The 24,783-nt window shown below is 42.7% G+C and overlaps 1 protein-coding gene across 2 annotated transcripts in view; it reads right to left on the bottom strand.

The window, feature by feature from the left end:
* The window catches only part of fignl2 (fidgetin like 2), a 38,528-nt gene that overhangs the window by 4,997 nt on the left and 8,748 nt on the right, over positions 1–24,783 (bottom strand). Inside the window, exons 1-2 of one of the 2 annotated variants that reach the window (XM_083895620.1) lie at positions 11,328–11,422; positions 9,777–9,917 (exon numbers count right to left, since the gene is read on the bottom strand). In XM_083895620.1, the coding sequence (XP_083751746.1) occupies positions 9,777–9,801 (25 nt within the window). In that variant the 5' untranslated portion in view covers positions 9,802–9,917; positions 11,328–11,422. Of the gene's footprint in view, positions 1–9,776; positions 9,918–11,327; positions 11,423–24,783 lie in introns of those variants that run through there. The other variant, XM_083895621.1, reaches the window with a different exon arrangement.

The following is a 24,783-nucleotide window of genomic DNA, read 5'->3' as shown; positions in this document are numbered from 1 at the left end:
AAATTTCCCAGAGAGGGAGCGGAAGGTAAAGGGGAGGAGGAAGAAGAAAGAAAGCTGTAGAGAGAAAAAGAGTGAAAGCAGATTGGTGGGTTGGATGTGTTGTTTCCCAGCTTATGTTAGAATAGTGATAAGATCCCACTTGTATTCCCTCTATTGCTAGCATCTGCATGTCTCCCAGAGGAGCTATTGTTTTCTCCCAGCGCATGTTACTCTGAATGCCTGCTTTCTCCGCCCTGCACCCCCACCTACCACCCACCAATCCACCCACCCACCGTACACCAGAGCTCCAAAGGCCCAGTGGCCGGCTGGACAGAGGGAGGAAGGGTCTGTGTGTGGACAGTGGTGTAGAAAGAGCGAGAGAAAGGAAGAAAGAGGAGGGGGGGGGGGGTTTGGAGTTGCAGCATAGTGTGCTATTCATCAGCACAGTCTCCCATGGAACATTGGGAAAGTGGAATGTCTGTTCCTCCGGCTGACTTCAGCACAGGCCGAGGCCTGATTGATAATGGGTGCTACGTACTGAGAACATCACAGAGAGGACAGCCATAGAGAAGAAGATGTTTTGTACCAAGTATCCATTTCCTCTCATGAAAACATCCTGTTCATTTGAAACGCGTGGAGCAGGTATATGGTAATTTGTTTGTGAAATGCCACAAATATACAAATATATTCAATTTACTATCATGCATTAAGCAAAAATGTGGTTATTTAGTTATCACTGCAGCTCTAAACTACTTTGACAACACACAAAATGCATCTGCTAAATATGTATGCGGTTTAACTATAGTTTATATAGTCACATCTAAAGAGTAGAAGTCTTTATGTGTGCTTTAAACAAACGTATCATAATATTAAAGTTACAAAATCATCTGTTTCACTGGAGACTTGCACAACCTCATGCAGAGACATTAGCTTGACATTCCACACATAGCTTGGCATTATTGAACTGCTATGATTTACCCCGAGGTGACAACTATTGCAGCTAGAAAAGGTAGGTAAAAAGGAATAAGGCAAAAGCTGTCATTACTGGCCTCCCCGCTTTCCTTTCAGTGGACGCCTGATGATTCATTATTCATGGCTGTCTATGTGTGTGGAGCCAGGCTTCTTATTGCCATTTAAATCAAATCTCAATATCCACAGCCTGTGATTCTGCTACTGCTCCCCTGCTCTCTGGCTCACTCCTAAACTTTGGCCTCTTTGTTTTTGCCCAGCTTTCCGAACCTCCGCATGTGTGTTTTCAGATTACGGCCGATATTTATTCAGTCAAATGAGAGCAGCAGACCAGATGGCCATTGGATTATCATGGCCTTCATATTCAAATCCACTGCCTTAAGTTCCCAATGACCAAACCAGTTCAAGTACTTCCCTAAGCTTTAGCCAACCCACACAGACACACATACACTACAACAAGACACACCAGAACATTCTCACACTCTTTTCACAAACATGTTGAAGACATTGGCTTGTCCACACCCAGATGACCACATATTTTTGTGGATTGACTTGCAGGTCTTTGTCCAGGCTGCAGAAACCATCCGTGTCCTGCAGGCCCTTCCCATCTGCAGCCCAACCAGTTTGTGAGCAGCCCAATAATGGGGCCTGTGTGTGACAGAGATGGATGGGAGCCCAGGGGAGCTCATAAAACCTGCAGCAGGGAGGGAGGGATGGAAGGAGGGAGGGATGGAGAGAGTGGAGAGAGCGGACAGCAGGCGCTTCGTCCCCTCTAAGTGGACTGGAGCAGGCATTAGAGGACTCAGTGAGGCGGGCTAACTGCTGTCCACTCCATCATCACAGTAGCACCGACACAGAACCCACTCCTCTTGCACTACCCCCCAGGCCAAATTTAATGACCAGCTGCCTATACCTAAGAAACCAATTCACAATTAAATCTGAGTCTTTTCAGAAAGTGATCATACTCTATACTATAATTGTTCCTGTATGGACACAGAGTTGCATCAGTGATGGGCTGCCACTCACCACTGATGAACACAGCAGGGTTTCAGTGCAGTTGATCCCTGTCCATGTAATTAGATCTTGCCCTCTGCTGGATTGTGGTTTTTAGAGCAGTATGTTTCAATAAACTGAGCAAGCTGTAATCTACACTTCTGTTTGAATCTGAGCCGCTGTGTAGATTAATTCACAGGAGGGACAGGAAGAAAGCTAAGATTAGAAGTTGGAAACAAGGACAATGTGGACACAGTACTAATGTTGTAAGTTCAGTGTATATTACTTCAGTGTGAGGCTAGATTGTAAATAAAACAAAGAATACAAGAAGCATGGCCTTGTTTGTAATTTGTAATCCAGAGATGGAAGAAGCTATGGTTTTTCATAATACATTTTATCCCCAGGCCCTGAGACTTTTCATTTTAACACTATGACGTCACGGTTTGAAAATGGGATCTGGTCCTCATTCATTCGCTTGTGAAGCTTTTTGTAGAGGTTGTTGGTAAAACTAAAGCTGTCACTAAATAACCATATACATATAATCATTTACCAGAAGCATTGTTAAACCCATATCAAAAAGCATTAAAGAGATTAGTTGCAGTGACCAAGTTAAGTAAACATTATTATGCAACATGGCTGCTTCTTTATCGACCGGTGGTCTCACTGGGCTGCAACAAGGTTGATAAGAACCTTGTGTTATGCACATGGAACTTCCCACTGTGTGTGTGTGTGTGTGTGTTCTTGGCCCCAGGAGAGACAGATGTTCTTCTTCTGACCGCCTTACTGTCTGTGCGGCCATTGTGGTGGTTGCCCGTCCAGCAGACGTGCGCGGCTTGGACAATCCAGTTGGTCCTGAGACAAAGCCTGAAGGATCCTATTGTCAGGGGCCTGTCTAATTATGGAAATCTTATTAATCTATTCAGCAGCAGTCCACTGACAGCTTTTGTGTTAGCCTGGGATTTATTGAGGGACCTGTGTGAGCCACATCCTATTGTAGGAGTGCGTGATAAAGACACTGGTATGGCTCTCTTCAGCAGAAAATTGCTTTTCTTTGAGGACCCAAAATTAAAATTTGAGCACTTTTGGCACAAGGTGAGAGTTTCATGAATTTGTTTTTTTTTCTGCATTCATATGTGCAAATTTAGTATCTACACAGTCACTGCAAATAAAGCTGGCTGCGGGAAACTGAAATAGCCTTTGGCCCATGAAGACTGGAATACTCAACACTGTGTTGTGGTTTCCTATAAAAGAAGCATCAGTGGGTAAGGTGAAACGCTATCTTGGCAGGAAGCCTAGAGACGGAGGGCTCCAGTGCCGTTTCACAATTCCCCTGAGGTTGCTTTCCCCTTCTCCCTTCCCGGCACTTTTGTTTTCTCTGCCCCAAGGAACAAAACGGACATGGATGCAACAAGCCTTCTGGGACAGTGTGCTATTAAACTGTGCCAATTGTGAAGAGGCCGCTTGTAAACAAGGACACTGCAGATCAATCCAATCAGGTCTTTATTCGGGGTTGAGCACTACCCCCTCCTGCCCCCGCCCAACCAAACCAGTGAGCAGAGAAAACGCATGCACTCGATCATACACCTCCACACAGATTATGTAGGAAAAAAGGTGCCTCTAAAATCTACATCATATCTCTTATGCAACATGAAAATGCAGCGTTATCATGATGCAGCCTGCAGATAGTTGCTTAGCAGGTCAACTTTACACCGACAGAGTGTGCTTCTTGAATTAAAAAGTAGCTCTGGAAATCCTGAAATACAAACATTCTGTGGAGAAATGTAGCTGCATACTAACAATTAGTATTATGCTAATTTCCAGCTCTATATGTTCACTCTTGAACTGATTCATATCCTGAATAAAAATCCTTATTTACACTAAACTGCCTTCGATGCAGCACCTCAGTTGAGCATCTGACTGATTGACCTAACGTTAGAGAAGAGCAGCACGCAGAGCGATTGTGAGTCCATCTCTTACTGGTGTAGAGGGTTTAAATTAGAGCTGAAGCAGTTCATTGATTATTAATCGATTACTAAATTAATCGTCCACTATTTTGATAATCGATTTAAAGCTTTTTTATTGAAACAAGATTTCTGATTGTTTTAGCTTCTTAAATGTGAATATTTTCTTCCTTCCTTTGCTCCACATGACAAAGAAATCCTTCAAACTGAATCATTTTGGTTTGTGGACATTTGGAAAGACATTGGAGAACATCTGAATCTGATCAGGAAGGTAAGACTGGACATTGATGCTCCCTGATAATAGTTTTAAGCAAATGTGCTAAAAAGCAGACTAAAGACAGACAAAAGCTAACCTTCCTTCAACAATATTGTTGCCAAACACCTGCACAGTAAACTGGAACAATTGGTAATTTGTATGCTGAAGTACATTAAATAATGACTATTATTATATTCAAGGAGACCACTGAGTTTGTATTGGGTGACAGCATTACATATAAGCCAACGATATCAAATGAAATTTTAAAAAAAACATGTTATTTCCATAAGTTAAATCTATAATTGTTGACTGCAGTGAATATAAAAATGCAAAATCTATTGCGTCCATTCGTGGTGGAGTTAAACGTGCTGGAAGGAACGTGCAAATCTTTCAACGACGGCATCAATTTGTCCTGAGAATTCTGAAAAACTCATTTAGACGTAGTCCAAGAAACAGACACTTCTCTTCACTACAAAACCAAGCAAGTAGCCACACCAAAGAGGTATGACAAGCAGAAAATGTAGAGAAGGGCAGAGTGCGACAGCCACTATATTTGTGCTGATAAATCACAATCTCGTTCTGAAGATTGCATCAGCTGTTATGTATTCAGCAGGCGCAAGCTGATCAATGAGTTACTGGATGAAAGTTGTGTTCGGTGGACATAAATATGTAAAGAATCTTTAAACACTACTGTTTATTTTTCGACAAAACACATCCAATTACCTACTTCAAATAAGACCCGTCACACGTAATCATGACTTGGGCGTGTTGTGCCGAGCAAGAAGCACCTGAGAATCTGTTATTTATCAGAGTTTGTTATCTTGATTTGTTGTTCGCTCTTGAAGGCCGTTAAGTCCTCTGTTCTCAAGTTCACCGTGATTTATAGCACTAATATCAAGCAGGACATTCTCACTAGGCTGCGGCCGTCCCACCCCAGCTTACTACCTGGCCTGTCATAAAACCACCAATCTCAGAGGCCGGCTGCATTTTACAGCCTGGCAAGTGGAGACGGCGGAAAATTGTCTCTGGACATTCTCTCACTTTGATATGAAATGTACATTTTATCAGCTCTTGCTCAGTTTGCACTAACATCGTGAAAAACAAACAATTCCTTACATATATTGTGGATTATGTTTGTTATACTAAAAACCTGCAACACAAAGTCAAAAATAGCTCAAAAACACCGAATAGCCTCTGTTGTTGTGTCGAGTACTGCCAAGAAGCTGTTTAAGGAAGAGCGAGGTCAGCCCATGAAACCCTTCCCAAACCTCCTTCCGACAGGGCTAATGCACACAGCAGACAACAGGCATCATAATTTATCAGCCATGCATAATTGGGCATTGCTAGGGAAAATTATTATAAATCTATGTGTTAGTCACAGGACTGCTATCAATCAAAAGAAACACAATCCCACACTCCCATTCTGCCTCTTGCACCCTCTGGCTCATCTGCTCCCTCTTTCATGGCCCTAAAAAGATGTAATAACAGAAGAGTGTGGGAGCTCCAGTGGGGAGTTTTCACACCTGCTGCCCAGTGCACACGCAGACGCAGCTCTTTTCAAACTGCTTCACCAGTTCAATCCCACGAGAAACAAGCCCATCTCCTGCAGTGGCATTGAGAGATGTCCTCTATGCGTGTGTGTGTGTGTTTGTTTCTCTCTCTCTCTCTTTCAATGTCTCTGTATTTTCTTCTTTCTGAGGAAAGAGCTATCTGCACTCAGTGTATGAGAGTGACAGTTTGACTTACTTCATTTTTTGTTTCATTCCCCTTTGGGAATGTTTCAGGCCAGTTGTCAGAACAGCTTTTGTCAGCTTGTTCAACTAATATGGTTTTAGAAGAAGAGAAGGGCAAAATGACAGCACTGCGCTGCACTGTGTATTTTGAAGAACGACGGAAACATTACTGCCTTTGTCTGTGATAAAATATAGTCTGAATAAATTCCCTTTATTGCTCAGAACCAATCAATTAACAGGATGAAACAAGGCTGTGTATGTGGCACATCTTCAGCTCATTAGCACAGAGCAAATATTCACATTGTCATTAAAATTTGCTCTTCTGCAGAGTGGGTGGAGAGAAGCCACAGCCAAACTCCTTGATGGCGTTTTTCAACACTGATTAATTGACTAACGTGTTTAGAATTGCTAATGGCAGCACAGCAAAAAGAAAGTTCCCGTCCAAGTGCATGCTCATTTTACAACTCTTTTCTCAACAGTCTCCAAAACCAGAAAGCCTCCGGAATAATTGCTGGATGCGTCACTTCATGCTCGTAATTTTAGAAACAACTCCCCCCTCCCCCGAGCCTGCTAACGCACGTCCACAAATGGCGAACACCCTACCCCCCACCCCTTCAAGAAAAACAGGGTTCCTATTTTCTGCAGGCTAGCTTTAGGTCATTGTGTCCACTAATATATCAAAGAACAGCTGTCCTAAGGCTCTGTGATGACCAATCACCCCTTCCATCTGTCTCACTAGTCCAATCTCTACTCTATCTCACTCTTTTCAGCTCTGTCTTTTTCTTGCAATCTCCTTCTTTCCCTATTTCTCTGCTTCTGCTCCTCCCTTATTCCCCCCAGTTTCCAGTGAGCATGTTGCATTCTCTTCTTTCTGTCCAACTCCCCCGGCCCCTCCGCGCTCCAAGCGTATACTCTTGGCACATGGACAGCTCTGGGATTTGTTGTTTTCGTTTTTTTTTTTCTGTGCGCACACAAATGAGATAACGCTCAGTATATAAAACACCCGCAGTCCCTGCTATGGCAGCGCATTTTATGATCACTGCATGACAAACACTTTATGGCACAACAATTTAAGTATGTCATTTCTCAAGTGCAGTCATTTACTAATTAGCTGTGCGGGACTGAAAAACATTGTGTCTCATTGTCGAGCTGTGAATTCTGCTGCCTCAGGAATTCAGTGAAGTGTTACCATCCAAATGAGCTTCACCGCCCTGCTTCTTAATTTGGCCCTTAATGGGAGCAGAGGTCTCCTTAATGAGCCGATGAACCCTCAGAGAGACGGAGCAGAGGGCCAGCGGACTCATGGGGCTCTGGGTCCCTAACCTTCCTTTCTTGTGGCAACACAGGCACGCAAACATACACACAACCACACACATACTAGGGGCTAATTAGAGCCCATTCACACCCCACACTAACGATCCTGGCTCTTCTTCACACGCGCTTTAGCAGGCTGTGTGTTTACTCAAGGGCCTCAGGCCCCCTCCGCTGCACCACTCATACCTCTCTGCCGACAAAGATGCTGGCATGGCCCTCCAACCGGCTCCTTCAGGGGCCCAGGAAGAGATGTTCTCCTCCTTTTTTCTATACAAACTACTCCATGACTTGGCTGAGTCATTCACAAAGACACTTGTGCAAAACATAAAAACAGGGCCAGGGAGGGAGAGGGGTCAGTCAGAGGAGAGCTATAAAAACTGCCAGATCTGGACTGTGTGCGTTTTCCCTGAGTGTGTGTGTGTGTGCGCGCTGTTTTAAAAGAAAAGGTATCGCAAGACCAGCAGCCCCCCCCTCCAGCAACAAGAGTTAGGGCACTCCTGGGTTGGCGGCCTGGGACTGATTTAAGAGTGTGTTTGAAGTGCAGATTACAGATTCTTTGCACCAAATCCCTCCAGGAGTATCTATGGCCCCTGGAATCTCTCTCAGGTTTCTCCTCAGGTCCAGCCATGGCTACTTGCCCCAGCTTGAAGTCCTCTGCACTGGCTGGAGACAAGAACCAAGGCCGGAAGAGAGAAGCACACAGAGACTGGCTGAATGTGATATCTGAGTCACTGAGAGTGGACATGTTATAGCAGAGGTCAAAACAAAGAGTGAAGTGTGTCAGTGGGCGTACCTGTCCTAACCGTGTGTCACCTTTCATACACAGGTTCGAGGTGCTGGGGCAGAAATGCCAACAGCAGGAGTCAGAAATCAGGCTTGGATGTTGGAATGCTCGTTATTCCCACAAAGGGAATTTCAACATGGAGGTGAGAGTCTTCACATGTCCTGCACAAATGCAAAGTGCCTCACAGTCCGTTTTTTGTTCAGTAGAATCACGACTACACTCTTTAACTCAAAGACATTGAGCGGCAGTGTCACCAGCAAGCACAGGGTTGTGTTTGTGTGTCACTGCTCTGAGAGTAAAGAGCGCTGCTTACGATCCCTCTGTCTACGCGCAAACACACTGGCACACTGTTTTGAAGCGACCTCAAATCTGCAGAAGCCCAGTACAACAGGGCTGCTATGTACGTGAAAAAACCCATCAATCTGCTAAACAGAGCAGATGAAGACCAGCTTTGTGTGTCCCGATCATAAAAGCTATTCACACACAAAGGCCGGTACGTAACGTACTGGAGGACTGCCTGTGAAGGAGCAGCAGTGTCCGGCTCTGAAGGCATGCTAACTATTCCACCAGCAGTTTGTGAGATTCTTGGACGCTCCGTCCACTGCCTGCTGCAGCATGGAGTGCATTGAGGCGCCATGGACTAGGAGGGTGCAGGGAGCTGATGGAATGACTCGTAAAAGAAGTGTTGGTAAAAGGCACCGCAACCATGCAATGAAAATTAATGGTCAAATGATGTTATTTCAGCAAGTTAATCTTATTGGATTTGCAATTTTAAACATAATTTAATGGGGAAAAAAACAACAACAAAATGAGAAGTGACAATAAACCAACCACTTGTGAGAGGACGTGTTTCATAACAACACAAGGTCAAATACTTTTTGGGCCAGTAGCGATGCTAAAATCCACTCATCTGATGAGATGAAGATAATAACATCAACTTCTTCAAGGGTAAAATTCACAAACAACTAAAAGTGCCATTCGCTCCTGATGCTTTGGTCACACTGTTTTGTCTGGTTTTAATTCAAACACCCACACACTTGTTTTACGCTGCCACTACATCACATTTTTTTTGCAAATTCAAACTTTTACCATCAATTATCAAGTAATAGTTTTTACATTATCCTTTCTATGTGATTTCCCCCTTTTCTTGTAACTGTCAATCCAATAAAGCTCTTTTGAGGCAAGTTAAAGAGCTGATAAAAAGGGGCTGCTGAAGTCGAGGCCATGGAGGCAGCCCCATGCTGACCAGCAAACAATGCTGTTTTGGAGAGTCAGTGCACAGGACTGAAATGAAAGCTGGTGGGTGGGTGAGAAAGGGGGAGGCCAAAATTGGACACAACAGTTATTAGGTCAGCATTTCAGGAAGAAAAGACAGAGGAGGGCAGAAGGGAGGGAGAGCAGAAGGCAGCGGTGGTGGGTCTGGAGCTGTACTGGTCAAATTACACTGGATTAACTGATGAGTTTGTGCTGATTTAACCATTAGCTCTCCAATCTCCCCAGTCCCCCTTGGTGTCTTCTTCCTGATGATGAAACATTCAGTCGGGACCAGTGTCCACATGCTAGTATTTCCCCAAGGAATGTGACAACAATGGCAGGTTACCGCATTTTCCCACCACTACCTGTGCATTTTTACTTCTATAAGTTGCACACTTATATATACGGTGTTCATTGCCGATTACTTTCAAAGTGGGAGACCATTGATTCAGGCAAAGTCCAACTAAGTCAAACGGGGCTGTGTGGTGTGACATGCAGCGGGGTAGATAGACAGAAGGGTGCAGTGTACTCACGATAGGGGACAATGGGACTCAGCATTCTGTGGAGCTGGTCTCAGTTAGGAGGAATGCTGTTTTGTGAATACCAGCTGAGGTTAGTATCCACCCGGCTGCAGTCCATCACTGGCATGAGCTCGCACTGACAACAGAACAACCCTGAGAGAGAGAGAGAGGGAGGTGAGGCAGTTACAGGCTGCTGCACAATGTCTGGACAAACACTCACATGTCAACTGACCAGTCACACTGCAAACCTAAACATACTCACACACAGACACACACACACACACTGCACAATTCAGTGTATGTTAGAAAATTACCGACCAACCTGAGAACACTATCAACATAACAAAAGCAAGAGTTCACACTAACACTCACACTCACGCACGCACGCACACACACGCACACACACGCACACACACACACACACCCCCACACACGCACACACACCCATACACTCTGCCAAATTGACACACACAAGAGTACTCATTATAAGGCAGGCATTAAGCTGATTGTGAAGCTGCAGCCTGCAGCCTCTAAAGAGGGCTTTCTAAATCTGCCTCACAAAAAGACTCATGCATACCATTGCTCTGTGCACCGGGCAATAAAGTCTGCATTCTTAGGAGACCAAATAGTTGCGGAACTGCATGTGAAACATTGGAAAAAAAAATTTCATTCATGCACAGATTGGTAGGCAGAATAATCCAACATCTCTATAGTTTTATTCAGATACAAAAAAGCTGCTTTCTGCCTCTCTGAGCAAATCCATAATATCAAAACAACCATTTGAACATTATTTATATTTGCCAAAGAACAATATTTATCCTCACTGGTGCTAAACTATTTTAAATAGTAAGTCTATAGACAAATGAAATTCCAGTGTTTTAAATAAAGTGAAAATATTTATTCCTCAAATAGACATGTTTTTATCATTTTAAACATGCACTTAAAAAAACCAACTATATATATATATATACATATATATACACACACATATAAATTAGTTTTTTTAAGTGCATGTTTTAGTAACGGTCATACATTAGTCATTTAAAAACAAACATCAAAAACCTCATAAACTCTAAAATATATCAACCAACTTTTAGACCCCACTGTTTTATCTCATGCAAAACAGTGAGATTTAGTGCTTTAACACATTTAAGTAACAGAGGGTCTTAATCTTTTTCAGCATGTGTAAATATAACAGCAGGGAAGTTACCAATATACATTCACTCATGGACAAGAAATTACGCAATGACCACACGGCTGACCCTGGACACCAACAGGCTTCAGATTCAACACCGCCTTCGACTAAGACCCCCTCAGCTCTAACTGGCAAGTCAACTTTTAACACACAGCACAGAATCACTAACTCCACCGCTGCAGCAAACCACAGCTTCCACTTCAAACAAACATTTCTGTCCTTGCACAGTTCAAGGGGAGAAAGCCTCTTCACCACGCTCAACTCTGAATCCTATTCCAACTTCGGAGGAGGCAAGTCAAACAGCGGGAAGAGCAGTGGGCTATGACAGCAGATCAACACGGAGATGCAGAAACAGCAGTCAGCCTTACCTATTCATGCCTGCACGTCCTCCATCAGATCTGAAAGCACTAAGATAATCCCTGGAGTAGAACACAGACCCCTGTGTGTGCACGGCTATGCTTTTTTCCCAGATATGGAACACAACTGCACAACTCCTCTCTCTCTCTCTCTCTCTTTCTCTCTACCCCCTCCCCTCTCTCTCTCTCTCTCTCTGGTCAGTGACAACAGTATGAGCACTCATACCCCTCCCCCATGGATCTCCCATCCCCCTCTCCCTCCCCTTCCTCTCTCTCTCTTTATGCTAAAAGTATTTAACTGGGGAGAGAGAGAGAATGAGGGGAGGGCAGCACAAGGGTGGAGCACTGACCAATTCTGATCTGCAGGAGAAAAGGGCTTCACACTGAAGATGACAGGAGAGAAAGAGACTTTTTGGTCGGAGGGAAAAGACCAGTTCAGTATGGGTTTATTCCCAGAAGATTAAGAGCTAAAGGAACAGTGGTCAGATTGTTTCTCTGTGATTTAAAAAAAATCTTAATTCTCCTCTGTCCAGCTGAAGTTGCATGAAAAGTGAACCCATCACTTATCACTCATTAAAAGTGTAACTTATTGCTCAAATGCAGAAACAACATTATTTAGTTTCCATTCCCACTGGTAAAAAAAACTAACGCAATTTCATCAGTGGAATGTGTTTAATTGGCATTCACTCCTAGGTCAAATGACTGTGCAATGCACGCAGGTTTTTATCGGCTACGGCATCGATGATGTAAGACCCGGGTGAACACACCAATTTCTTCTTCGACAGCACTATTTTTGTCAGAGCTGTGTTATTTATCGCGCAACACTGAGACACTCATTCAATTCATTGGGGGTTGACATTAATGTTTGTAGTTGTCCTATTTTTTTTAAAACGTTGGACTGGGCAAAATATAATTTATTATATCAATTGAATTGAATAGTATATTTTAAGTAAGAACAGCAAAATAGTGACCACCTCAACATTATCACTGAGGGCTATGATGTGGATGCAGTGGAGGAAAACAAATGGTTATTGGAATATAATTGGTGATCAAAGTTTCACTCAGGTTCAAAAATACAAAGTACTGCATACTCATGTTTTAGTTTGAAAGAGGTTACTCAGCTCAGCTCTGTCAAAAGTGTGGCCACACCCACCTGTCACATCTTCTGTACTGACCACATTTTAAAAGCTAAAAAAAAAGGCAGTGTGCTTAGAGTGCTTACTGATTAACAGCTAGCTCCACCCCTGATGAAAGAGCACTCTAAAACGCCCATCCTCAAACAGGCCTGATCAAGAACTGTCATACTATATGATTGATTTAGAACCCAGACCTCCACCTTATTCAAACCTTGTATTAACATCCATCCTGAATGATTCAAAGTCCAAGCCTAAACGTACCCAATGTGTCCTGAATGCATCTTCAGATATGATCACAAAAACAACATTGGAGGTTGTTTTGGGGACATGTGAGCACATTCTCGAGTATGCATGAATGCAATCTGTCCTCAGGTTGGATTTAGGGACCTGCTGACATCCTGCTGCAGTTTGTGTTTTCACAGTATTTATACACTTCTCGTTGCCAAAACCACCACATTATTAACAAAAACACATGATTTCTTTTTTTCCAATGATTCCAATCTTATTTCATGTCACGGCAGGGTGAGTAGAGCTCCTGACTCGTTTCTTTCTCTTTCTCTATACTGGTCACTTGCACGGACACAAAGACATCCTTTTGTATTTGCATACAGCCTGTGGATATGAGATGCTATCACATGTGGTCACAGGAGACAAATCTAAGAGGCCCCCTTTACACCTGGCATTAGAATGCGTTTTCTGTGATCAGATAGCGTTTGGGTAGCGCTTCACCACATGCCCTTACACGTGGTATTAACATGTGTCTCCTGTGGCCACATCACGATCCAATTGCTATTGGATCACGCTCACCTCCCCCTCTGTGTCATATCAACAACAACAACAACGTTAACTGCACGTGAAGTTGCGCTATTGTTTGGAATCCTCCTAGCTTTTCAAAGCAGGTGAAGAAGTTGTCTACGACAAGCAGAAAACTGACAAAAACAGAGGAGACTGTGCAGTTCTGTCACCATTTTGCTATTGCTCAGAGCCACTAACGTATTTCCGCTCACGTTGTGGGTGGAGCGGAGACACATCAAAAACTTGTTGCATTTACAATGCATCTCTGACCACTTCCCAAAGTGGTTCAGCAGATCGGCTAACAATCCATCCTCAGTTGTGTTTACACCTGTACTTGCAAGTGGTCAGGCGCAATCCGATAGCAATCTGATCACAGAAAACACTGAAAAAAAACTTTGATATGAAAGAGGTATAGGACAGATACAAAACAATAAAAACGGTCAAGAACATAAGAATGCACATAGTTTTCTCATCGACGTCGGAATATTGCAATAGCGTAATTGTTCTAGCAAACATTACAATAAATAGTATAAAATATAAAGCATGTATCCAATGTGTCAATGATCCAATAGTCATGTCACAAATGTTTCAAAAATATTTCTGGGCTCCATTTATCTCACTGTCAGGTGCTCGACCAGTTCAATTTACTTGCTCTTCACACACACACAGTTGTCAGGCTATTTTTATCACCACATTGAGGGCCACATGGTCCAGTCATCTCCTCCTGTTACATGGAGCCAGTGTTCCAGTCGAGCTTCCCTGCCACGCTCCCACACTAGTTATACGGGATGCCACCCACACTCACACCTCTCCAGCACAAGTGAGCGTACAGAGTGAGTGTGCCGTGTGAAAATGGATCGGGCCATTTTAGTCATATGTTTTACGTCCAGAGCATTACATGCACGTGATTATTTGAAGGTACTATGGAAGGTATTTGCTGTATGAGAGGCCCAGAGATATGTAGTGATACAATGTTCTGACATTTTGCCAAGAGCTCGTAATACAGTGATGTCACTCAGACAAAAGGGCAAAGTGTCTATTATTTGCATCCGTCCATGTACCACTTCCCTGGTTCAACATTGCACTGCCTCAATGTCAGGTCACAGTTTGATGCTGGCTCCCTCTCAGTCTAATCATATGACTTATACATGTTTCTCTACCTGTCTGGCATTCTTGTATCAGGGCTGGTGTCGTCGTGTATTTACCGACTTAAGCGAACACAACACTCGACATAAATAATGACCCAAACTACAAAAACAAGAGCCAAGTTGAAATAGACTGTAATTACCCTTTAAACACATGGCCTCTGAGAATACTCTTTTGTAAGACATGTGGGTTGAGCTATTTCAGGTGATGCCCCAGTGGTCAGTGACATGACTTGAATTGGAATGTAGGGCAATAAACCCATTGGAGGAAACACTGCAACTCATTAAGAGAGGTAACAAAACTTAACACACTCAATGAGTCCCAGTTCAGAAGCACAATTAGAGTCCTTAATGTTTTCCTTAATATGGGCTCCTCAATGATTTGCTAATGGTGTCTCTGTGGGGGGTTAGGTGAGGGTACGGTTGAGTAGGAATGTTGAAAGCCTGCAACTCTGCCACTCTCTATCACTCTATTGCCTTATTAGTGCTGAGGCTGCAGTGTGTGGACACAGGCTGCATGCTGAGCCCAGCACTACTGAGGCACAAAAGACTTCACGGCCCCAGGACTAGAGACAACCTGAGAGAAAAAAACAAGACTGAAAGAGAGTTAAAAGGAAAAACTGAGCAAGTATGATTGCACAGACAAGATCCTGTCCGACATGAGCGAGTTTGACAGGTGTCCCTCTCAGAGATCCCGCCCCTCTTCCAGTATTAAGATATTTCTGCACACTTGTGACATCCCAGGCTCCCCAAACACTCAGTACATTCAGGCCAGCAGACCCTGGGGTACATGGCTTACTGTCAGAAATGGGAGGTTGTGAAGGTGCCTTGATGATTGGAGGTTAATGGAGAGATATGAGCGGCAGGAAAAAGAGCCATGACTGGCTGAAAATGACTCCTGAATGGACAGAGGCTACAGGTCAACACGCTAGTGTTTGACCTCATACTCCGGGGCATGTCAGTTCAACGCGTCCATTCAGCGGGTTGTTCGCCCAGAGAAGACTCTTTAAGTGTGTCAGCTGATTCCATCGCGGCAAATTGATGAATCAGGCTTACATTCAATTTGATTAAAGGAAAATCTGCATGCAACACAGTCCCACAGAGTGATTAGCTAAGCAAGATATGCTGAGCGGCTTCACTGAGTCAAAAGGTGCAGTTTTACTGTGAAAGTACAGTAGAATAATCTCAATCTGGGGTCACCTATCATCAGAAAAATGTCATGGAGAAAGCCTAGCGAAGCTTTAATCAAGGCATAAACAAATCTTTAAACTTAAAATCTTCATAATCGATTCATCAGTGTGTTTTTCATTATTAAAACAAGTTTTCTGAATCTTCACCTACTTCTTAAATGGGAATATTTTCTGGTTTCTTTGCTCCATATAACAAACAGAAAAGGTTTGTGGACAAAACTAGACATTGGAGAACATCATTGAGAACATTTTTCTACATTTTCTGACCGTTTATGGACCAAACAATTACACAATTAATCGAGAAAATAATCCACAGATTAACCAATTATGAAAATGATGGTTCGTTGCAGCCCTAAAAACAAGTGCTAGATGATAACACATATCAGCCAAAACAGTGATGCAATGATGACCAATACAAAGTCCGATCTTTGGTCTACTTTAACATCAAGAGCTGCAGCTGTGAGGACTTTAAGTGGATTTTATTTGAAACCTTATGTTTGAAATCATTTTAAAAGATGGCAATTGTTTTTCAAATAGATATAACTACAGACTGTGGAACTGACAATGAAGATCACAACTGTGAAGAATGTGGACGATCTAAACATACAAAGACATGAGACTGAGATCTGACCTCAGGAGACTAATTGTTTCCAGAACTGTGCATACAACCCTTTACTAAAGCAATACTTAAGGGCAACTAATCATCCAAATTCTTACATGTAGATCTGCAAACAAACAAAAAAAAGGTAAAACAAATGTTGCACTTTGTGTTTTAAAACACATTACATGTCATTTCCTCTGTTTGCCTCCAGTGACAGCATCTGTTTGAATTAGACTTGTAGAAAAGCTGGGAATTCACACTTTGCCTGTGAGGTCAAAAAATAAATTACAAATATACACGTGTGTGTGTGTGTGTGTGTACATTTTTCACGTGATAATCAGCTCCAGGCTCTTAGAATTGACCGATATCATTTCATTAGGGCAGGGGGTGAGTGCTTGGGCTTTTGCTGAGATTAGGTCAGAGAGAGGGAAACTCTACCCGAGACAAGCAGTGGAGGAAGGGACAAATTGTGTGTGTGTGTGTTGGGGGGATAAGAAGGGGGTGTTCAGCTGTTTATTATTCGAATTCTATCTCTAACAGCTGAAAATTGGAGAATTAGGCAGCAGCCCTAGGCAGCCTGTGGATCAATGTGGAAGGGTTAAACCCTGTGGCATGGCTCCACACACTGACAGCACTCACAGATACTGACGCAGCACATACACGCACACACTAACAGCGGACGTCATTCACAAAAAAAGTAACAGACATATCAGATTTATGGGTAAGAAAAACCTAAGACTATAATAGTTAGCTGGTCAAGATTTGATGTTCATTTATCCATCAAGAGAGAAAAATGCCTCGTCACTTTGCCTTTTGTGCGGCCAATCATGACGTATGACCATAAAAGAGCAGCAGAGAAAGTCAGCCAATCGATGTCTTTCAACACCAGCGACCAGTGAATGCATCCTGTGCACACGTGGACTCTTTCTGTTGCACACACTGTTGGCATGAGCCTTTGGTGTCAGAGGGTCTCTGGTCACGTCCATGCATGCTGTTAATCTGCAAAAGGGACCTGTGACCCTGGAAACTGAGAAACTTGAACGTTCAGCGCCATGCAGGCATGCCGTCAGAGGGCATGGAAACAGGTCGTCGGACATGCAGTGGTCACAGAGTTGAATTTAAACCACAACTTAGCTTTTTTTTTACTGTTTCAAATGACAATATGGTTGGGGCTATTCAATTATTTTGGCACCTAGTAGAAAACAAGCTGACTTTATGTCTGGAGATGTTCAGTGATACCTCAACTCTACATGGATAAGGTATACTTATTTGCTGTCAGTTAAATCAGTTATAAATGTGAATCCTTAACATTAACAGTGATTTAAATGTGTTTGTGTGCTTCCATTGAGAGTGATAGCATTAAGCTGTAATTAAAGACAGTGAGCCAATTCAGTAGTTACAGCCCAACAGCAGTTTCTGTCAGTGAGACAATAAACACAATTTAACCTCCGAGTTCCTCGAGTCCAACTCTCACCACAGTGCTGAGGGCACATTGTATTTGTGTGCACACACATGAACAATTTCTTCATTGATCTGCAGAGTCTTGCTTTCAATCGAATAATGAATAACTGATACACCTGATCAAATATATTATATGGGCAGACTTCCTTTTGTCCAACGAATGAGAACAAATGATAACTGATGCAAACTTACTGAGGCAACAAATAATTTGATGCTATAAGTCACTGTCACTAATTTGCAAAAAACGCTTACATAATGAAGATCATTTCCTTAAATAATGTCAAGCGCTCCTTCACCATGAATAGGTCAGCAGCATGATTACATGAATGTATTCATTATTTCAAATACCATCCAATAGATTCTATCGTTTGGCACAAGGCAGTACAATGACTTACAGAGCACACTGAGCTCCGTCGGCCCACTCTGCTGCTTGAAAGACACTTTATCCTTGGGCTTTGTTTGTGTTGCAAAGCAGCCATAGAGCGACGACGAGCTCACACTGAAAACCGATCTTTTTTTTTTAAATGGCTTTAAAGACGACCTCCCAGCAGCAACAACTGCCCACTGTCAACTCACTGATACCACGGTTTGGGGCAGTTCTGTGTCAGTTATCACAGTTAGTTGAGATTACCTGCAACTTGTTTATTACAAAATGAATAATAGGGTCACCTGTCACGGTCCTGCTCCATTGACAGACTGAGGAGATCGTGCCTCCCCCACACCATGCGGCTCTTTAACTCCACTCGGGGGGAGTGATCCATCCTGGACTGTACGACACACTGCACACCGTCCACCTTAAGCTGTGCACTCTGCTTTGCTCTACTTATTGCATGCCTTTTTATTTATTTTAAATTTGTGGATACTGCTGGAATATGTGAATTTCCCTTGGGGTTTAATTACGTATCTATCTATCTGTCAAATTGGATATTTATTTATATATATATATATATATATATATATATATATATATAAATAATGTGGCCACTCAATTGGTACATGTGTGAAAACAATCTCACTTATGACTCAGCATCTCTATACAGGTGACAAATTAAAAATACCCACACTAACTTAATCCATGTTGAGTTAGATTAGATAAAATAGATAAAGCATAGACAGTTTGAATCTGTAACGACTGAGGCTGTGCTTAAGTTAGTATTGTGAATCAGTCAGGTTTACACACAGGTTTGTGTAGGTCTACTGGCCCCTCCATTTTCTCCTACATTAGATGGTAGGGAGCTAATAGCTATTCTCCACTCTTTATTAACCCTTTTCTCCTGGATCTAACTTGTGCCCAGTGTTCAGGGCGACAGGGGCAACAGAGCGGGGCACAGCTCACCAGGGTGTCTTTTCTAAAAGAGTCCATCCTGTTGGAGAAGACCTGGACAAAGCAGGAGCCTGGTGAAAGCTGCCTGTTGTCCACCTAATCTAAGCAATGGCCCCGTCTCCATTGACAACGCAAGCCCAAACAATGGTCTCTTTCAAGATTTGTTCTCTTTGCCGACACCCTGACATAGCAACAATAGTAGAAGACACAAGAAATGGAAAACCTTGCCCATGATCACAAACGTTCCCTCTACGCTAATGACACAGGTAGAAAACGTGCATCTGTACATGACTGTCTAAAATATGGGTTTTCCTCCTAAGGAAAAGTTGTGGGAGCAGACAGATGAGGTCAGTCTTGCAAATTTTCACTGATGAATGCAATAAACAGCAGCCTGTGATAGCCAGTTGTACCAGTTCACAGGGTGAAATAGGCTTTCTCGTCCTCAAAGATCAGTTTTTCCTCGCCTTGTTTTCCCCTTCCCTTCGAAAACACATTTGCTGACCAACAGAAAAGGAAGATGAATGTTTCCATTTCAGATCCCGGAGCCCCCTTCTCTCATCTTCTTCGATCCAGATTTCACATTAAATTTGTAATAGCATGCGACCCTGCAAGGCATGATTCTCATTCAGGTGGGCCATGTTATATGAATGAGATGTGGCGAAATGCCTATATCTATGCACATACATTCACGGTCTGAGCCTTTCTCATCATCGCATCTATTTCACTAAGAAAGAGTGAGCAGCTGTCATTTGCAACATCAAATGAAACTCGGGAACAGGCAAACATGAGCGTCTTTGTGCGCACACACGCACACACGCACACACACACACACACACACACGACAGTACATCAATTACAAATCATAAAAGAAAGTCATAAAATAAGATAAATAAAATAAAGCAGTAAAATGTACAACAGCACCACACTGTCTGGACTGTGGTTAAGATAAGATTCTCTCCACTCCTCTGTGCAGCATCCTTGAGAAGGCTGTCCGGCTTGGGAAGGTCATCTGTCAGTGAATGAACTAGGCTGTGGCCGTTTGGCATCCCCAGGAGGTCTGCAGAGAGGAGAGGCGTCTCTGAAGGACACTTTCCCTCCTCTCCTGTGCTCTAATTCAATCGTTTTGACAGGGTAGCGGTGTCCCAGTGTCTGCCAGCCCAGTAATCTCTGTGTAATTGAGTTCCCAATCAGCCATCCATCAATAATGCATCTGGTTCCAAGAGGGAAGAGATGACCACACTGCTCCGGCCTGGTGCAAGGAGACAGGATTCTGCTCCGACTGACCAGGGAGATCTATTACTTCCTGGAGATCACTCACTACCCTCTCTCTGGCTTTTTTCACACACACAAACACAAGCTTCTATAACTGATATAAACTGATTCTTTATGTTGCACCATCACGGTGGTGGGTGGTTTGCTAATCAGAAAAATGTTGCTCAAGACAAATATCGAGAATTTGAATACTGATGTCGCGATGTGGTACGATGGAGAAGGAAAATTTCCAGAAACACTGCATGTTCATAAAGACACACACACATATAAGTAACACATCTACCCACAAACGCCACACTTTTCAATAGCCATTGCATGCCAACCTATCAATTAGTGACTAAGACCATAGTCCACCAAGGTTAAACTGTACAGCTGTCTGAATGATTTTCAATTATACAGCCAGGAAGCCCCGACAGCTCGCTGGCTCCCACCTCCTTCCCTGGTCTCACAGGGTCATTTATAATACCCAACGCCTCCCACAGATAATTGTGTATCACCACCTCGTTTCCCTTTCCTCCACCGTGTTATCTCCATTTTCAATTTCCGATCTCGAAGCACCTGGTATCCTCTTTTAAAGCCTCGGTTTGCTCCTGCCCTTGTGTTATAAATAAATAAATTGCTTTTGATGGAACACTCTGAGAGAAAAAGCTCTGCCTGGTAGTGATATGCATGTACATGTGTTGCTTTTAACTGACGTAAAGCTTTGCAAGATCTTTATACATTTCAAGTGTCAAGATATTAAAACAATGAAATCCCAAATAATCTGTGATCACCTGCCCCCATATCTTGGTTACATCATGTTCTCCAGGTCCCTTCAGTCTGTCCCTTTACCCTTGAGTCTGCCAGATTAATGGTTCATTTAAGTCCCCATTACATTACATTAGCCCACTCAGCCAGTGCATGCTGTACACTCCCCACCAAATAAATTGCATCATGAAAATATTAATCAATCTCAATAAGTGACTGCACATAATCTGTTTGATGTTAAAGACTATGACAAAGGTTTACACCGGGAGCAGCAAATTACTGTCACTCACAGGGACTAATAGCTCTTGAGCTATGAAGGCTATTGTCCTATCAGAGCTATAGCTTCTGAAGCTCAAGAAGGGAGAATAATCTTTGTGCTGTTGCTATCAGATTTACCAGAAAGCAAGTGTGTCAAGTGTGTATGTATTACACTAGCCAGTGATCTGAACCGATTCCTGTGGTTGGCTGGTTGGGCCAAAAGTCATAAAACACAATGAAAGTACGCTGCTTGGCCAAGCAATTTTAGAAAACCAGTTCTGTGCTGCTTAATAGTGCATGAGAATTCAAGAAAATTCAGTGAGTTGCAGGCACGAAAAAAAAAAGAAGGCATTGGCGCACTTCACACCACACACTAAGACATTCAACAACACTGTTCCCAGCTGGAAGTTAATTCAATCCCAGCCTTTTCCATTTTGAGGCTGCTGTCAGACTCGGGTGTGCAGTGTGACATTGTGAGCGAGAGGTAATTACATTTTTGTCCAGTCTGGCGACTCAGCGTCTATTCAGAGGTTGCTGTCAGTGCCTTCCTCCTATAGACCGCAACCACCAGAGGAATGTCCAGCTCTGGATACACGGCTGTAGACAAACAGCTCTGCTGAATGCACCACTGCAATTTGCAGGCTACAGAAGATGACTATTGAAACTGAAAACCCTTATCAGCAAACCTCTCTGTACCACAACTTTTTAAACACACTGACTCTGTTATATTTCACATTTCTATGTGTCATATTTCTGGATATTGTTACGGTCAGCCTGTGTGACAGTACAACAAGAAAATCTTGTTGTGTCCTTCCTCCTGCTTGCTCAAACCAGACACTATCCTTCACCTGAAACTGTCTGAAAAGGTCCCTGCTACTGTGTACACACTATTTTATACATGTATGTTTAAAAACAGCTAGAAGACAGAAAACAACAAACTTCCAGAAATTAACAATTACCTATATATTACACATTCTCTTTGCATCCTGTGTGTCATTATTTCACAATGAATAGTGACTGTGTTGCAAGTCAACGGCCGTGGACTTTGAAGTAGAAATAAAAACACACCCAGCTGTTGTTTTTATAGTTTCTCTGCAGTTTGTTCAGTCTGTGCACCTGACCACGGAACTTTGTGATAGATTTACAGCTCTGCTGATGCTCTTAGTTCATGTGTGGCCATGTTGTACATGTCCATTGTATACTATCGATCAGGCCCCGGTGAAACTTGTGACTTAAGCTTAGCCCTATCCCAGCAGAATATATCACAGTATTGACCCCGTGGTTATCAATAAAGGTAATGACAAAAATCAGGCCCCACCTTGAATGAAATCGACAGTCTTCCTGGCAGCAGCCCAGGACTGGCCACACATAGATTACCTTGATCTTTTCAGTGGGAACGTACTCTTAGTATGCAAATGAGAGAGGCAAAATGCAATCAACATCTAACACTAAGCACTGCTTCAATTAAATTAAGAGGATGGAAATCTCCATAAACACCAAAGGAAAAGCCTTCAAATGCCTGCTGACAATAAGCCTGTTTAGACTGCCTCAGATTTATTCTGTCAAACAGCTCTGACACAGTGTATCTGTGTCAATGAAGGAATAAGTGAGGAGATCAAATCAATGGTCACTGCGCTGAGGTCCAGAGGTGCTGAGGTGGACTTTTGGAGTGGCCTGCAGAGACAGCACTCTGTCCTGTGTGTGTATCTTAGGTGTGTCAGGCCTATAGGCAGGATAACTTATTATTAGGACCAGGGGTCTTTTGTGACAATATGCTCCTGTGTATGAAAACACCTCACCCTGGTAACTGAGACAATATCCATGGGCTCAAATAAGGCATTATATTTCTAACCTTGGGATCGATGAGTGGCTGAGAGAAGCAGCGTGGAATAGGTGTCTCCATTCTGTTGTTCCTTATGTACAGAAATGGGGCAACACAGACATTCATCATATTGAAGGGACAGCAGCATTATTAAAAACATAATGCCGGTGGATGCCCTGAAGCCCAGTTAACGTTTCACTGCAGATGACAATCAAATAGAACATGTTCACAAGAGTAATAGCAACTGACACTAAATTGCACTCTATTGACAGTATTGAATTCCTACAGGTACGGCAATAGTGAGCAATTACAGCTTTCCATCACAAACAATTTGAAATAACATAATTTTGTTCTAAAGGCAGTGTTGACTGACATTTTCCTTCACAGACAATATAGCAACACAATGCTCTGATGTGCCAAACAACTATAAAATAACAGTGTACTGTTAAATAAAGATTTATATTAAAACAAAGAATGTGTTAATGTCTCAAAACAAAAACAAAAAAGCGACAGCTTTCCTGGCGTTATCCAATGAGAAAAGGGCTAGTGACATTTTATCAGCACGTCATAAAATTCAGTCATGTGTCTCCAGGTTTCCATCATCAGTTCTTTTTGGTTTCCACTTCATTTAGTGGATGGGCTGAAGCTCAATGACTGAGTGACTCATAAAGCAGGAATGTATACATTCAGCATGAAGGGCGAAAAACATAAAGGTTTACAAGAACAATTTCATTACGGGAGGCTTTCAAGTCCACTGTGCCATCACATGGCTCACAGACATAAAATGTATTTGTAAAATAACACCTACACATTAATACACAGAATTCATTTGCCAAAATGCAGTTAATTCTGATTTAAACCATCACAAAAACAAAGCGTTGAGCTCAGTCTGAAGTGCAAAAACCCCCCACAGGCAGGGTGAAGTTTACAATGAAGATGGCAAAGACCAAGAATGTCAAATTCATCAGATATTTGCCTGTACTGAGACTGAATTATCAGGATGAAAAAACAAAAACCGATATTTCTTTGAACATGTGACAAAATAAACTTTGTACCAGCCAAAAGAATGTCTACTCTCTACACAGAAGATAATGATTTATATTCATCATTTTGTGCGATTTTTCTTTTTATTATTATTTAATTTACGGGAAGGTGAGGCAGCCATGAACCCTCTGGTTCCCCGCAAATCCTGTTACTGCTGGGATTTGTTCTGCTGGCCCTATAAAAGATTAGTCCTCGAGGAGAAAGAATGGACTTGATTAGCTAGACAGCAATTTAATGGGATTGTCAGAGGCCCTACAATAAATCAGCTTTTGTGATTAAATGGGATCTCCAGTAAAAGTTGTATGTCTCCAAATCAATAACTATTGAATGTTTCTCTCTTTGTTCCAGGCAAGGGGGAGAAAAAAAAAAAAAAACACAAGAGAAACAAAGCCAAAATTTCCGGTGAGCTAATGACCGTACAGCCAGTGGAGAGAAGCAGCTTATATGTTTAGCAAGGAGGGGGATAGAGGGGGAGAGAGAGAGAGAGAGAGAGCCAGGAGCCACTCAGCCTGGAGACGAAGGGGGAAAGAGAAAAAGATGGAGAGAGAATTTAGTATTTAGACTAAAGAACAAAGCATCGTGGGAATAGTTGGGACATTAAGTAAAAGCAAATGGACTTAAGCAGAGGCGGATGCATGGCCATAATTGGACTGATGCTGTAAGAGCTCTCGGC

The sequence above is a fragment of the Microchirus variegatus genome, assembly GCF_963457635.1.
Source record: "Microchirus variegatus genome assembly, chromosome: 9".
NCBI lineage: Eukaryota > Metazoa > Chordata > Actinopteri > Pleuronectiformes > Soleidae > Microchirus > Microchirus variegatus.
The sequence above is the reverse complement of the archived record's forward strand: the minus strand, read 5'-3'. Positions and strand labels throughout refer to the sequence as shown.